The following is a 16,478-nucleotide window of genomic DNA, read 5'->3' as shown; positions in this document are numbered from 1 at the left end:
GGGGTGCCAGTCAGCTACATCTTCAACTGAATGAAAACATGGAGTTCTCAAGACATAATTTGGATAGAAGAATCTCATCCATATCTTATAAATTTTTAAAACAAAATAATTTATTTGACTTCATTAAATTCCAACAGTATAAGTTGTACTCATTTATAAAGTCTGGGAATAATTAAAGCTAGATGTTAAGTCCAGTATAAAATTTACTCATTCACCAAATATTAAGACCTTAATGATGGGAATACAGAATTATCTAAGACACAGTATTTTTTTCTTAGTGATATACTGTGTACATAAATATTTTAAGCTAAGTTTAATTATACATAGTAGTTCTTGAGCCTTTTTAAAACTCTGCAATTACATCTTAATTGCAAAGAGAATATTAAATACAGTTTTAAAAATCACTCCAAATTTCTACATTAAGTTAATTTGCTTATTGCAAAATTTTAGGGGAGGAAGTGGCTTGTCTTGATATTTTTTCCATAGTTAACACTTAGCTGTTCACATTGACAGTAAATTCAAATAAAACAATATTTAAATATCTTTTTCTTCAGGAATTTTTTTCTGTATTTTTGTCTAGGAATAAGATTCTGTTTCTTTTAAATAATTTTTACCAACACCAGGATGTAATCTCAAAGATAAAATTATTGCTTTGTTGTAATTTTAAAATTAAACTTTTACAGTTAAATCAGAATAGTAATATAATAGAAAAATTAGTTTGTATATTTTAAAAAGAAGTGAAGATAATCAAATTAATCCTCCTATTAAAAGTCTCAAATTATAAGACTGCTTAATTGAATGTAAACTAGATGCTTTTATATGTACTTTTATATCAGTGACAGATATAATCTCTGCCCTCATGGAGTTTACAGTTTAGTCAATGGTATATTGAAGTAAATAGGTATTTTTAAAATAAATTTATTTAAAATAACTGTTTAAATTATAATAAATATACTTTTACAGTAACTTAATAATGATACATTGAAATTCACGCTAAGGAGAAGTAAAAAAGTGTAGTGATAGAAAATAAAAGGAGGGAAACCTCACTTAGATGAGATGATCAGAGAAGCCCGCTCTAAGGAGTAACATTTCACCAGGGACATGAAAGATGAATAAAATAAAACAAAAGCTTTTTTGCCAGGTGGAGGTTTTGAGAATTATATTCAGCAGAAATGACCACCTTACAGGTAGTATTCACCAATCAAGAACTCTCAGACTAAAACTTCATTAGTACATAAATAACCTAATTCAGTGACTTCAAAATTCAACTTCAGATATCAATTCTTTTTTATTTTAAATAATGACTTTTTTTTTTTTTGCCTTTGCCTGCTGAGTCAAATTTCAAGGATGTAGGTTTTAGGACATTAATCTGTTCTAGATGAATTCTTTATTTTAATTTTATAGCATAAAAATTTAGGGCAGAGAAGAAATCAAAAAGAAAGTCAGGTTTCTAATTTGAGATATGGGTAAATGATGTTATTAACTATACTAAGGAATAAAAGAGAAAAAGCAAAGGAGAGTGGTTAATACATTTTGGTTTTGAATGTTTTCAATCTAATATATGTATGAGACATCCCAGGAATGATATCTTAGCACAAGATTAGAACACAAGTTGAGTTTGACATTGTTATTGTTACTGCATCTTAGATGGGATATTTATAATTTAGTACGTATTACTGTTTGCCAAACCCCATAGAAATACCCCTTCCATGTTTCAGATTAGGCATGCAGTATGTCACGTGTAGAAATATATGTGCGAATATGTTTTCTTTACATCGGAAATACAATACAGTCTTAAAAGATGAGCACTAGAAAGAGCACTTGACTTGATAATAGACAACCTGGATTCAAATGCTGACTTCTCTACTTAATTACTACACTGCATTAAGCAACTTGCTCAACTTCTCTGAGCTTTTTGTCTGTGATGAAGCTGGTAATCCTTGCCTCCCCAACAGGGTTATTAATCTATTAAATAAGTCTTTGCCTGGTTCTGGGAAAGCAGTGGTGAGCAAATAACATTGTTCTTGGCTTTACAAATAGATAAAACAGGCAACTATAAATTATAATAAAGTATAATAAGTGCTATGATTTATCAGCAGGAGTACAGAATACTCTGGGAATAACCATCAGAAACACTTACCCTAGTCTTTGTGAAAACACAGAAGGGTTAAATAACCAAATTATGATTAAAAACTAACAGTTCCAACCTTTCCCTCTGTAGCTTTTTATCATGGGGGAGCATTTAAGATGAAAACTTTCTGTCCATTTGTATGTATGCATCTATTTCTGTGAGGTCAACAATATAATATTAAACATTATTTTAAATTCACGTTTTTTATGCTCACTGCAATATAATTGTTCTTTGATTGTGCTTTGATCCTTTAAGATTCTCCAGCTATAGTGAGAACACGATCTGTAAAACATACAAAGTTTGGATTTCCTTTTCAGTACACTCATCACAATCTAACAAGGACAACAAGGTGTTATCTTTTCTAAACAGTTCTTCATAGAATGACATTGTCTCCAGCAAAAATTTATTTGCTGAAATGACATATTTTTCTGTATATGGAGAAAGTCGTTTCTCTTTCATATCAGATATTTTCTTTTAATGAAATCTGACTGAAATGACAATTGATTTTCACTTCTCTTGCTTGAGAACACAGTGAAGTATATTTTAAAAACAAACTTGGGATTTTAGTCTTTCATTGCCCTAAGTAAATTAGTGCCTAAGTCAAAAAAGTCAAATAGTATGTAGATTCTATGAATGGGCAATATCTAGAGGACTCAAGTTCTAAAATGGTGATAGTCTCCCAAAAATGGTTTGCTAAAAGAATAATTCTGTAACAAACTGCGTTTTAAAGTGAGCATGGTCCACAACTTAAATGAGTTCTGATTTTCAATTATGAAAGGCAGCAGCACCTCTATTAGAATCAAGAGGCTTGTTGTAGAGCATAATAACCAGAACAAAAAAGAAAAAAATTCCAAACTTCCAATCAATTCACCATTCCCTATAGATGTTATTAAAATAGAGAATTTTTTTACAAAGACCAATTCAATTTTCCTTTTATTCCCTAAGCATCTGAAGTTTGACTAAAATAAATAAATGAATAAATGTAATCTCTTGTCACATATTCCCTTGTACCTCAAAGGTTAGAATAGAATTTTGTGCCCAGACTAACCAGCAAGTTCTTTTTTTTCCTCTTAAGAAGAAAATATAAATTCTCCCTAATTAAACTGAAGTTTATAAAATAATTTAAATGTATATATTGAAATATCTTTAGGTAGTATGCGTTCGTTTAATAATTAGTAATAATGTCTAATCTTATATTCAAACAAAATGCAGAATTATGACTTCTCTCTAGGCTTCTGTTATTGTCCTTTGAGCAAAAGAATTTATATTACTCTGGTTAAAGAATATTTTCTTAACTCAAAGTTTTTAATGTGTATGTCTGAAAGGCAGTGTGATTTCCTTTACATATAAAAATGGCATTATTTGATCCAGTAATAGTTGATCCAGGGTAATATTTTCTCTGAGATTTTTTTCCTAGGATGTTAGTTTTTACAAACTATTCCATAATATCACCACTTTCCTTTGTGAACCTCAGAGTGATTGTGTACTATGGCTAGTTCATTGGTTCCCAGGTCTCTGGAGAATGTCATGAAATTTCTAAAATTCTAGCCTAGATCAAGGCAATAACTGAGGACTACAAATGATTTTCCACTATTTTTGAGAGCCTAAATAAAATCAGTAAGACTACACTGAACATCAGGTTTCTTTGCTTTTGTCTGAAGTCATGTCAACAATGGTATATCAACAACTGTTCAGCAGTTAATGACATTGTAGAAATGTATGGGTTCTACATGTGGAGTCAACAAACACCAAAAAGGTTGGGAAAAACTGAATTAATAACATTAATTAATTTAATAAAATACATCCTCTGGACATAAAAATATATGTTTTTTTGTGTTCAAAGTTAACTGTCCCATGGGGGCATTGGTTATTGAGCAATAATATTCTCAACGTTATTGGTCAGATCCAGCAGCTCTCAAACTTAATGGTCTCGGGACCCCTTTACAAACTTAAAAATTATTAAGGACCTCAAATAGTTTGTTTATGTGAGTTATAGTTGGTGATGTTTACTGCACTGAAAATTAAAACTTAGAAATTTTTTAAATGTTTATTTATTTGCTTCAAAATGAGAATAATAAGGCCTTTCTATGTTAATATAAATAATACTGCTATGGGAAAAATAATATTTTCCAAAAATTTTAAAATCTAAAAAGGATGGCACTGTTTTACTTTTTCTTCACATTCATTTTGATGTCTGGTTTAATGGAAGGCAGGTAGATTCTCACATCTGCTTCTGTACTCAATCTGTTGTGATATGTTATTTTGGTTGAAGCATATGAAGAAACAAATCCAACCTCACAGATCCGTAGTTAGAAAAGAAAGGACTATCTTAATAACATTTTCTTATAATTGTGGATATTCTTTGACACTACATCAAAATTTTTCAATTAGTAGTCTATTAAAAGTTAGTTGAAGCGTAGGGCTTCCCTGGTGGCACAGTGGTTGAGAGTCCACCTGCCGATGCAGGGGACGCGGGTTCGTGCCCCAGTCCGGGAAGATCCCACATACCGCGGAGCGGCTGGGCCCGTGAATCATGGCCGCTGAGCCTGCGCGTCCGGAGCCTGTGCTCTGCAATGGGAGAGGCCACAACAGTGAGAGGCCCGCGTACCAAAAAAAAAAAAAAAAGTTAGTTGAAGCGTAGAATCTAAAACCCTGTCAAGGACAATTTCATACTCCTATGTATTAAAATCTGTTGGACACACTACTGTATATAAAATAAACAAGGATCTACTCTATAGCACAGGGAACTGTTCAATACCTTATAATAATCTATAATGGAAAAGAATCTGAGAAAGAATATATATATATATATATATATATATATATATATATATATATCACTGAATCACTTTGCTATGCACCTGAAACTAATACAACATTGTAAATCAACTATACTTCAATAAAAAGTTGTTTGTTCTGGGGGAAAAAAATCCATTGGTCTGTCCTGAACGTTTATTGGATCTTATATACAGGTATGATTTTGTAACATATTTTTTGATCACATGGAAAATATAAGTTCTTCCAAGTGTTGACTATATCCAAAATCATTTTAATTAATATAACCACCAAGCTCATTAAAAATGCCTTGGAAGCATTGGAAGCTCTCAAGCTCCTGGTGATATACATTTTCCACAGTTCTAATTTTTGCTTAAAACGTAGAGTTTCTTCTTTGGCAAAAAAAAAAACAAAAAAAAACCCCAACAAATCCTGTCTGTTTTCCATGAATTGACAGTCTCATTTCATTCATTTTCAAGAAAATGCCTACCAGACATCTAAGTCTGAATAGTCATAGTTTGTCAGACATTGTTTCAAGTAAAAATGTTGTTCTGTGCAAAACCTGGCTAGTTCAGCTTGCAACTCAAACTATTGCCTAAGTACTTTAACCTGAGACAACTGTCATTCTTTCTTATGCAGCAGAAGTATTTTATTTCATACTTTCCATTTTATCACACTCAAGGGACAAGCTTTAATTAAATTGAGTTACTATTTACTGTTTCATTGAGGAAAGTGTTAAACTGTTAGTACATAGTGGTGAATAATACAATAACTATTCACACTATTTGGATCCACTGCCTTAATTTTTTACTATAGTACCAACCCACCGTTGCTTTTGTACTATCGGTGCAAATGTCAACATAGTGTAAGAGACAAATAATGTCTTAGTATTATTATTAAAATAATTTGCCCTTGTGGACCCCTGAAAGGGTCTCAGGGACCCTCACAGGTCTGTGGACCATACTTAAAGAACTGTTAGTATAATCAAATGAGCAGAGTGGTTTATGTTTCTTGGAAACATCCTGGGTCAAAATTACGTGTGTTCTCTTTTTCATTTAGACCATGTTACAGTGGTATTCTCGTTTCAGAGATCTTATTCTTTAGGAAAATGACCACTGGTACCATGCTTAATATAAATGATTCACCCTAGATTCATTCTAGGACAGGGAACAGAGTTTCTCCTCCCTGATTCAAAATAATAGAAGACTTCACAAAGTCTTGAAGATACAACCAGAAAATGTAATTCCCAGCTAACTTTACTCATTTCCAACGTGATACTACTTCTATGTTTGTATAGTAACTGATGTTTCCCTAGGGTCTCCTTTCTACTTATAGGTGCACAGAGAGCCCTCTTTTAAGTCATAACCTAGTTGATGGAAGATAATTTTATTAGGGATATCTTTGGCGATGACTTCTTTTTTTATAACTAGTTTGGAACATTTAAATTTGGTGAGATTTTAAATAAAAATACAGTTTTCAGCTAATCTAAAAAAATCAGATTGACAGGGCTTCCCTGGTGGCGCAGTGGTTGAGAGTCCTCCTGCCGATGCAGGGGACACGGGTTCGTGCCCCGGTCCAGGAAGATCCCACATGCCGCGGAGTGGCTGGGCCCGTGAGCCATGGCCGCTGAGCCTGCGCGTCCGGAGCCTGTGCTCCACAGCGGGAGAGGCCACAACAGTGAGAGGCCCACGTACCTCAAAAAAAAAAAAATCAGATTGACATTACTGGGCCAGCACGACATATATCAGTACTCAGCTGGCATTCTTTATACCCTCCAGACGACTTTACTTATTTGCATTAAATGCCTGGCTCCTTTACACTTTTGAGTAACTGATTTCCACTCTCATTCATTATTGTCTAGTTTCTCCTCATTTATAACAGCATATTTATTTTGCTATTTATTCTAGTTTGATAGCAAACAGATTTTTGAGACTTCAAAAAAAGGATTGTTTTCATATCATTTCTATCAGGAGAGACACTATCCAGTATGGTAAATTAGTTGTTGACACTTTGAAGAAAACTAAAATCAAATAGTAATAATATATTTTAGCTATGAATTTTGAGTTTACAAATTATTTTAAATGGTTGTTCTTTGACATTCTGCTAAATATACAGGACTTTACATTGATTTCTGTTTTTCATTCATCTGATTAAGTGTCCCCTCTACCTTTATGTACAATGAAAATTGAAAATGGAATTCACCCCATCCTTTTCTTATTATTTAATGCTCACAGAATTATATTTATCATTGAAACTAAGAATAACTTAACTGTGAAGTGTACAGTCACCACTTTGGAATCTGAGTTACAAATGAAATTTGATTAGCTAGCCTGAGAAGATATAGCTAACCAGAAATTATTAGCTATAGAGTTAACAGTTTTATAGATTAGACAGTCTATAAGTGGCATGGTCTTTTTTTTTTTTAATTTAAAAACAGTAATATACATGCTCATTTTAGAAAATTAATATAAGCAAAAAAAAAAAAGAGTTCCTGTAAGACTGCCTTTAATAAATAACAACTGTTAAAACTTTGCTTATATCATTCTGGTTTTTTTTCCTATGCATTCAAATATTTTATATAAATGAATCATGATAGCAAGGCAGTGATTAAGAGCTCTGGTTCCAGAGTCTCCAGGCTTGGCAGTGAATCTCAGCTTTATCACTTACTAAATGTGTGGCTTTCAGAATGTTACTTCACTTCTATAACCTTAATCATCTGTAAAATGAAAAATAATAATACTATTTGCCTCATAGGGTTGTTGTAAAGTTTAAATTTTAAAATGCATATACATCACTTACCACAGTGTTTGAAATATAAGAAACGATCACTAAATGTTAGCTATTGTTATGAAACTATATTTTAACCTATCTCATTCATTTAGTAACATTCTTTCTATGTCATGTACATCTTTATTTACATGTTTTTAAATTATCTTCTTCAACATTAATATCAATTATTGTTCAGTATTCAAATTTGTGGGTATAGCATAGTTTTTTTCACCAGTCCCTATTTTGCATATTTTAGTTGTTACCTATTTCCTAGTTTTAAATATAATGCTGTGATAGTCTTCTGGAAGTGAAGTGTTTTAGAATCTTCTCTTAATTAAACTTAGCAACTTGTATTAATTCTACCTTTGTTGAAAGTATATGCCAAACTTTTAGGCCCATGGTTCCCATAATTCATATGGATATCAGGAAGAGATCATTTTTGCATCTTCATGAATTCAATTTAATGATATTCTGGAAGGAACAGTCTTTAGCATTTGCCTTTGACAGATTTACTGACAGATATTTAAAAAAATTATGGATCCAAAGTTGTTTGAAAAGTCAACAGTATTGAGTATATAAAAGTATTGCACTATCAGGCACCAAATATTGAGTATCAGCCCTAGTCTTCCACTTTATACCTTTGTTAGAACTAGTAAACCTCAGTTTCTATATCTGTAACATCATGATACTAAATTAGGTAGCCTCTAAAGTCCCTTCTAGACCTATAATTCTGTTCCTTTGCAATAAGTTTCTACACTGACTGAATAAATATTATCATTCTCTTTAGCCCTTCTCTCTGATATTATGTTAATATCCAATTAATGTAAAATAATTTACATTTATTTCAGCTTTTGCATTTCATGCTACTATATAAAGTTAAAGATTATGAAGTGAAAACGTTCTGACTTCATTTAAGATCTTTCTCATTTAGGTCAAGCTTTGTCTCTGTTAAGTGGAATATTGATTTCTCTTGGTATTCACTAGCATTTTGTTTAAGTTATAGGATGACAGGGAAGTGAGAACTGTAGAAATACAAGGAATAGTGAAATTAAGAATACTAGCTTTCAGTTAATTTAATATCTTTGATTCCTATAAACTTCTTTTTAAAGATTTGGGGTATGTTTTGTGTAAAAGCAGCTCAACAAAAGTAATCTGTGCCATCATTATTTCACCAGCAGAATTGATTAGATATAGCCATTATTCAAATCTATATAGTTAACGGGCCATGTCTCATTCATGACTTTAATAGACAACATATACCAAACTAAATTATTTTCTAGATCTTTATATTTTTAAATGATACATATTCTAAAATTGGCCATGTATTTTCTTGCCCAAAACTTCAGGATTATCTGCTCTCCCTTTTCATCCTACTTTCATTAAAGACAAAACACACATTAATTCAGAAATTCATTCAATGAATATTTTTAGTGCATATTATGTCAAGTACTTTTGGGAATAGGTTTTGGGTCAAGTAGGTTTTGGGAATATAGCAATGCAAAAACTTACTAACTATGACCTCAAGGATCTTATAGCGGAGCAGATGTGAAAAAGAAAAAAAAAAAATTACAAGAAATCTATCAAAGCTTTGATAGCCTAAAAGAGCTCTTCTAATCTTATAGGGGAAAAAAATGTACCCTCACAGAAATCTGTTAAAAATTTTGTAGTCAAATTGGTAACTATTTTTAAATTATAATCATCCATGCTATAATGAGCAGTGACATGAATATTCCTAATCACACTAGTAGGAATATAAATTTGTATAACCTTGCAAGCAAACTATATATATAAAACATTTTTTGTGTTTTAACCAATCATATTATTTGCAGAAATTTTTCAATGGAAGTTATCAAAGAGGACATGAAAGACTTATGTACAAGATTATTTATCACAGCATTATTCATATTCATGAAAAATTAGAACCAATCTTAAGGTCTATGGTTAAATAACTTGTATAATAATATGTATATATATGAGTTATTTATATAACCTAAAAAATCATATCTTTAAGAATATTTAATGACAGGAAAATGCTCAAAATAAAATATGTAGTTTAAAAAAGTAGTAAACAAAATTGCATAGGGATTAAATTACAGGTTATTTTATAATCTATTTTTTTTTTGGTTTGTTATGTAGACAGGTTCTGGTAATGACGAGGATGGATGTCTTTTGCCTGCTTTTCAGATTTATGGCAAATCTTCATAAAGCCAACTATTTGTTTGTGTTTGTAACTCTGTTTATACCAGAGCATTTTTATATGCAGGCTAAGCCATTCTAAATCTTGCTGGATAGAAAATTATATTTCAATGGAAGTTTGAAAATAAACTTTTTTCTATCTCCTACACAAATAATAAATAATTCTTAAAAACATACTAATTAAAACTTATCTATTTCAAAATGCCTAATAAATTTTTTATACCATACCTGTGATGGGCTTCATTATTTCTTTTTAGACAGATACGAAACTTGGGGAAAAAGAGCATGGATTGAATTATTCTCTGGCTAGTGGGCAGGAAATAACTTGCTTAAAAGTCTAATTTTGTATAGACTGTATTATTTTGGAATCAAAGCTATTATAGAAACTTAGGAATCAAAATTATAAATGTACAATAAAATATAAATAAATATTTGAAATGTTAATAAACCATTAGAAATCGGAGCCTTTAAAATAAAGGATCTCCTAAGTATAAAAATTTTTCATAAGTGGGTGGGGCAGTTGGTAGAGCTGTGACTCGCTACCAAGATTCTAATTTTTGACTTAATTCTTCATTATTCTTTGCAATATTTCCTTGAACTTCTCTATTCTTTTATTGGTTTGCCTTTCTCCAGAAATGCATTAGTGTTTATTTTTTCCTGACACACTTATAGAATTATTGCTTCTCTTACTTTCATTTCTTTCTTTCCTCTTTTTTACTTTGCCTTAATAAATCACAAATGAAACAGAATTGTTTTACAATGAAGCACCAGTTTTACTGAAAGGGCTGAAATATAGTGAATTGAAATATTAACCGGATCCCCACAAGAATTTCTTTATTTACAAGAGTTTGTTTAAATTTTGAGTTCTCAAGTAAAACTTTTTTTAAAACCTCCTTCTCCAGTCACAACTACCAGAAGCAATCTATAGCTGTAGCAATATGTACTGAGTGATATTGGTTGGAAGAGAAACAATTTCTAAAAAAAAAAGTTTTCTTTCCTGTCACTGATACCCATACTTTAAAAAAGAAACTGGCATAATAAAATAGGATTAAAAATGTCTGTCTCTCAGGGTAGTTCTGAATGTAAGTTAGATAATTCTAAAAATAAAACAATTCAATCCCTAGGACAAACAAACAGAATTTTTTTTAATCTGTACAATCTTAATCTAAATCAATACAAAATATATCAGGGGAGAAAAGGGGGAAATCTACATTAGTCATTCTATAATGAGAGCCCAAATTTAATGAAGAGACCTGAGAGCCAGAGAATCTAATATAAGCTATGCTTTTTTTATTGATATGTCTCCAAAAAGCTAATGGACCTCTCTAAGACCTGCGTTCTCTCACCAATAAAACAAACACACAAAATATTAAACTTTTCTCACAGTTCCTCACCAGACATCTTGCAGCTAAAGAGATGTGTTAATGCATACATCCAGCGATATGGGTGCCTACCTTAAGTGGCTTCTACACCCCCAAAATTCCTTGAAGTTTCATATTTTATTTCAAAAATCAATACAAAGTTGGATTTCTACTCCAAAATCTTGTTTTTGCCTTTAAAAAATATTACACTTACAACTACTTATTATTGGCAAGAGAGATGAGGGTGAGATGGAGTAATTTTCTACTTTGTTAATAATGGAAATAATTTTACAGTGAGCTCAGTTTTGGAGAACTGAGCTAAATCAAAGGGAATCAACAGTCCGTATTGTGTTAGCACCCAGGCCATTTCTTTTGTTGCATGATATATCTAAAATTCAAGCTCTTATTTAAAAAAGTGAATACAAATAGCAGTCATTTCACTACTTTAGTAACCACATCCTGGTAATTAATTCCTGAGGATAGATTACCCAGTAATTAATTCCTGAAGAAATATTCCCAGAATGTTGCAAAACAGGTGATATAGTGCAATCTTTTCAGACAATTTTTTTTTTTTTTTTTTTTTTTTTTTACTTTTTTTTTTTGCGGTACGCGGGCCTTTCACTGTTGCGGCCTCTCCTGTTGCAGAGCATAGGCTCCGGACGTGCAGGCTCAGCAGCCATGGCTCACGGGCCCAGCCGCTCCGCGGCATGTGGGATCCTCCCAGACCGGGGCACGAACCTGCATCCCCTGCATCAGCAGGCGGACCCTCAACCACTGCACCACCAGGGAAGCCCTTTTCAGACAATTTTTAATGGATATCTTGTTAAATATATTTAGGCTGAGAGGCTGAATAGAAGATTGAAGTGATTTTGATCCTCTGATTTATGTCTTAACAATCTCAGTAAAAATATTTATAAAAGGATTTCTTCAGGGTACAAAAATCATTAGTGATAATATTTTTTGTTTTGCAGGTAACATTTTAGTTTTCATATATCATTATTATAAACTAATAATCTCAACCAACCTGTTATCCCTACAATTCTTTACATCCAATTCTCAAACTTCATTTATATTGCAGTGATCTTATATGTAGTATAAACATTTGCAGTTTAGCCTCTCTTAGTTATTGATACAGAATGTTTATAGCCTCATAGAAAAATATGTATAAAATTAGCTAACAATGTGAGGCTTTTATAATTATCATGAAGAGTAAAGTTCATTTTATTCAAATGCTAATCTTTTGTGATTTCTTTTAAATTCCAATCAAAGAAAAATAGTAATCAGGTATCTGGATTAGCTGTGAATTTCTTTTATTTATACTACTCCATAATTGGTGATTAAGGGTTGACTAGCATAAATGAGAGCATTATGTCTTAAAATCTATCGATTTGACTTTTCTCTACAACTCAAATTTTAGTATATGTGACAAATCTTTTTCATATTCTTTCTGAAGTTTTTCAATATTAGGGATAATTACCTATATCAGGAGCCACAAAAAATCACATGACACCTGATTTACAACCACTTGTGGCTTTGATAACCACATTGGTTTTCTAAAGTCTTCCTGTTACGATAGTTAAGGATTCACAAAATCAGATTTAAATACAGAAAATTGGTGTCAAGCATTGACAGATGAGCTGTCTGCTCCTAAAAGTCTTTGTGTAAATTGGTATATAGTCTGTTTTTCATGTTCAGAGTTCAATGGTGATTGTCTTTTCTCTTCTTATATTTCATTCTTTAAGCTTTTGTACTTGCACTTGCATTTGGAATTGAAATGATTTAGGAAAACTTTCATTCATACATTAATGTGGTAACATAAAATTTCCTCCATAAATGAGATAGACAAACAGACACACAGGGACATGTATACATATACATCCTATTATAAGCATCAGATTTTTTCCAACCCATTTATTTCCAGGCCTATTAAGGGAATACAGCTTTAAAGTAGAAACCAGGAATGGTGGTGGTCTTAGATTTGTCATTAATGTCCTGTGTAACCTTGAAGAAACTACCTCATGTTGCTGGACTTGATGTAATTTTAAGCTTTCCAGAAATAAAAGATAATGTAGAAAATGGTGTTCACTTGTTACTATATAACAATGCAGTTTCTAAAAGTTTTCAGAAAGCAGCATGAAACATTAGACTTTATATTTTTTTATAGAAAACTACGTTGTTTATAATCAAGATATTGTGTCAATTTAAAATGGAAAATAGCTTTTGATATAAAGATGTTCTCTGAAATCAAAGAAAATAGCATAAGAAAATGACTAAATAATATGAACTCACTGTCCATCCAGAGGCCCTTTCTTATAGACTGTTTCCATTCTAATTAGTATCCACTGTTTCTAAATTTAAGAACTCTGTTCAACCAAGAAGGGTAAGAATCAGTGATTATCTTTAGGGTACAAAATTTAATTAATGTTGAAGAATTAGTAAAAACTATTTATATCAAATAAAACCAAAAGTTGACAGAATTCTTATGGATCAAGATGCTTTTTTTCAAAGTGAAAATCCAATTTTCTCAGTATTATTCCTAAGCAATCTACTTATGCTATCAGAGATGTCCTAAAAGGGATAAGACAATCTATAGCTTGTCTCCAGAAACTATAATTTTGTAGCATGGTCAGATTTCTTATTTTTCCTGAGGACTTTAACACTGGGAATTTGGCATCACAATGATACTTCATCAGTTGTCTCCTAATACAAGCAAGAGAATCACAACTAACTTGAGCTATGCTGCTCTGAATGGAGACCGTTATTCTGCACATGTAGGAATCCATAATGTAAAAGCACTTGGTCTGAAGCTTCCTTCCAGTCTCCCCCCTACTCTTTTTTAGTTTGACTTCCTCTTTAACCAAAATATTATTGTTACAGCTCTATTAAAAAGCAAAGGGATTTCTAATTTATACCTAATCTAATAGGTATATTAGATTGGGTTTAGAATCTTCCTTTTCTCATTTACACAGTGAGGTGAAACAAATTTTTAAAATAGCAGCTTTACTTTTCTTTTTTTCCTATCTTACCCAAAAGGAAAAAATAACTGAAATAACTGAAAACTTTGAGGGAGTAAATGTATCTAACTTTGGTCTGGCATTAAAATTTTCTGGTTGGGCAGCACAGTTGTTTAATTGGAATCTCAGTGACAGCTGAACAACCTCAATGCTTGGGTTAACAAGCAGAGGAGCTTCATTCTGTCACCTGTCAAGAATGATGCTTGTCAGGACTGATCTTTCCACTTAAGGAACACTCATGTTTCTAGTCATAGCACTGATGTTTTCTGATATTACAATGGAATAGACACTAAAGGAGACAAAGTTTTCTGCATAGGTATATTTGTAATTCTTTGTTTTTCATAAGCCAAATGCAAATGTAACACTACTCCAGATACTACTTCATGAGAAGTCCCCAAGATAACCAAAAGTAAGTGCCCATTTCCTCATCTTAGGAATAGTGTCATAACAAAGACTGAATTCTAGTGACCAACCTATCTGCAGAGCATGTCATATAGCCTCTGGGTTAGTTAACTCCTTGGCTTGGCCTCCTAAGATGTATCTCAAAGAGTCAATTGTTGTTTTTGCATGTATTATTTAGTAATGTTTAGAAAAATTTTTAAGTTCACTTTTTCTTTATTCTGTCTTTTTTACCCATCTTCCCTCATTGTAGCAAATTAGACGGCCGGATGAAAGCAAAGGAGTTGCTAGTAGAGTTGGATCCCTCAAAGTAAATATGTTTCTAACATTTTTTGGCAAGATTTCGTCTATAGCCTACACTTCTTCCTTTTTGGAGGGTGGTGGGAGGAAGGGGGCTTTTTCCATTTTTCACCATCCCATTTTGTTTTATTTTAATATTTTTATTGGCTGTTGGGTCATATTTTTTTTGTTTCAGCTACACATAGAGCAACCAGCTGAAGGCAAGCTGCCAAATAACTAGCTTTGAGTGGCACCACAAACAATAAAAAGGGCACTGCCTCATAACGGGTGCCTGTAATTTGGGGTTCTAGAGTAAACCGTTCCTCTGATTGATGTCACTGACTATGTGTTAAGTTCCTGTTACACAGAGAACTAATATTTATTTTCAGAATGTTATATGCCCTTTTTACTTTTTTTTGTTAAATGTTATTTTAGTGTCATTACCATTTGTAGTTCATTCCAGAAAATAATTATTATGAGTTAATAACATGTATATTTTATATATATATGTGTATATATATATATATATATATATAATCTTAAGAATTAGAAAAGGAATTTCATATGATGCTAGCTAGTATAGGGGCTCACATATAGCTAATAGTAAGCACTCTTAATCCCCTTTGTTTTATTTGTTAAAAGTTAAAAAATTTATATAACAATCAACAGAAACATATATATATATATATATATATATATATATATATATATATATATATATATAATGTTTGCCCATTTGTGTATGTGACCTACAAATACACCACTTAAAGATTTCTGATCTAATGGTCCCATTTGGTAGTTGTTAAATATCCATTTGGTCAATTTATCTTGGGCATTCGATACTCTAACATTTAATCACAATGAAAGGTAAATTAAATTATCACCCTTAAGAGACATAGACATAGCCAATTAATCACTTTTAATGCTGCCACTATAAATGCAAGTTAGAAAATTTGCTGAATTTTAAAAATATGCAGAGAAGTCTCCCTCAATATTAACCACTTCTTCTATCTCAGTCCCATTTGTCCTTACAGCAATAGTAACTGCTAAATTAATCAAAATGACATAATTCACTGTACTGGGATGTCCCAAAATTCAATAACTACTTTGAGGCTAATATTAAGTCATTTTAAAATTTTACACACCTCCAATTTATTTCCATTTAACAATTTATGAAGCACTGATTTCTGCACTCTTTCCTCTCCTTGCCTCTTCTGCCTTCTTAATTTTACATTTTTGTTGTTGTTTATTTATCTGTGTGTGCACACACATGAGTGCACATGGATGAGGGTGTGTCTGTATGTTTGTGTCCTTTATTCCAAACAAGCCATCTTCTCTGTTCTCTTAACACTGCTATATACTGGGTAGCATTTTTGTTGTTGTTGTTATTTCACTAAGAATAATCAGAGGGGATGGGAAGTGTCTATTATATACCTAATTCAGAAGCGAGGCAAGCTAAAATTATTTAGTCAGAAAAATATGACTTTATGTATCTTGATGATATATCAGTAGCATTCCTCACTGTCTACCTGTGAGGTATCATATTTTAATTTT

At 31.8% G+C, this 16,478-nt stretch overlaps 1 protein-coding gene across 7 annotated transcripts in view; it reads left to right on the top strand.

Moving 5' to 3' along the window:
* Positions 1–16,478, top strand: part of GPHN (gephyrin) — a 617,632-nt gene that overhangs the window by 385,873 nt on the left and 215,281 nt on the right. For 4 of the 7 annotated variants that reach the window (XM_060140985.1, XM_060140957.1, XM_060140992.1 and 1 more), the window contains one exon: positions 14,899–14,955. The exons of the other annotated variants lie outside the window; for them this stretch is intronic. In XM_060140985.1, the coding sequence (XP_059996968.1) occupies positions 14,899–14,955 (57 nt within the window). The remainder of the gene's footprint in view (positions 1–14,898; positions 14,956–16,478) is intronic. 7 annotated transcript variants of the gene reach the window in all.

This window comes from Lagenorhynchus albirostris, chromosome 1 (genome assembly GCF_949774975.1).
Source record: "Lagenorhynchus albirostris chromosome 1, mLagAlb1.1, whole genome shotgun sequence".
Lineage (NCBI taxonomy): Eukaryota > Metazoa > Chordata > Mammalia > Artiodactyla > Delphinidae > Lagenorhynchus > Lagenorhynchus albirostris.
The sequence above is the reverse complement of the archived record's forward strand: the minus strand, read 5'-3'. Positions and strand labels throughout refer to the sequence as shown.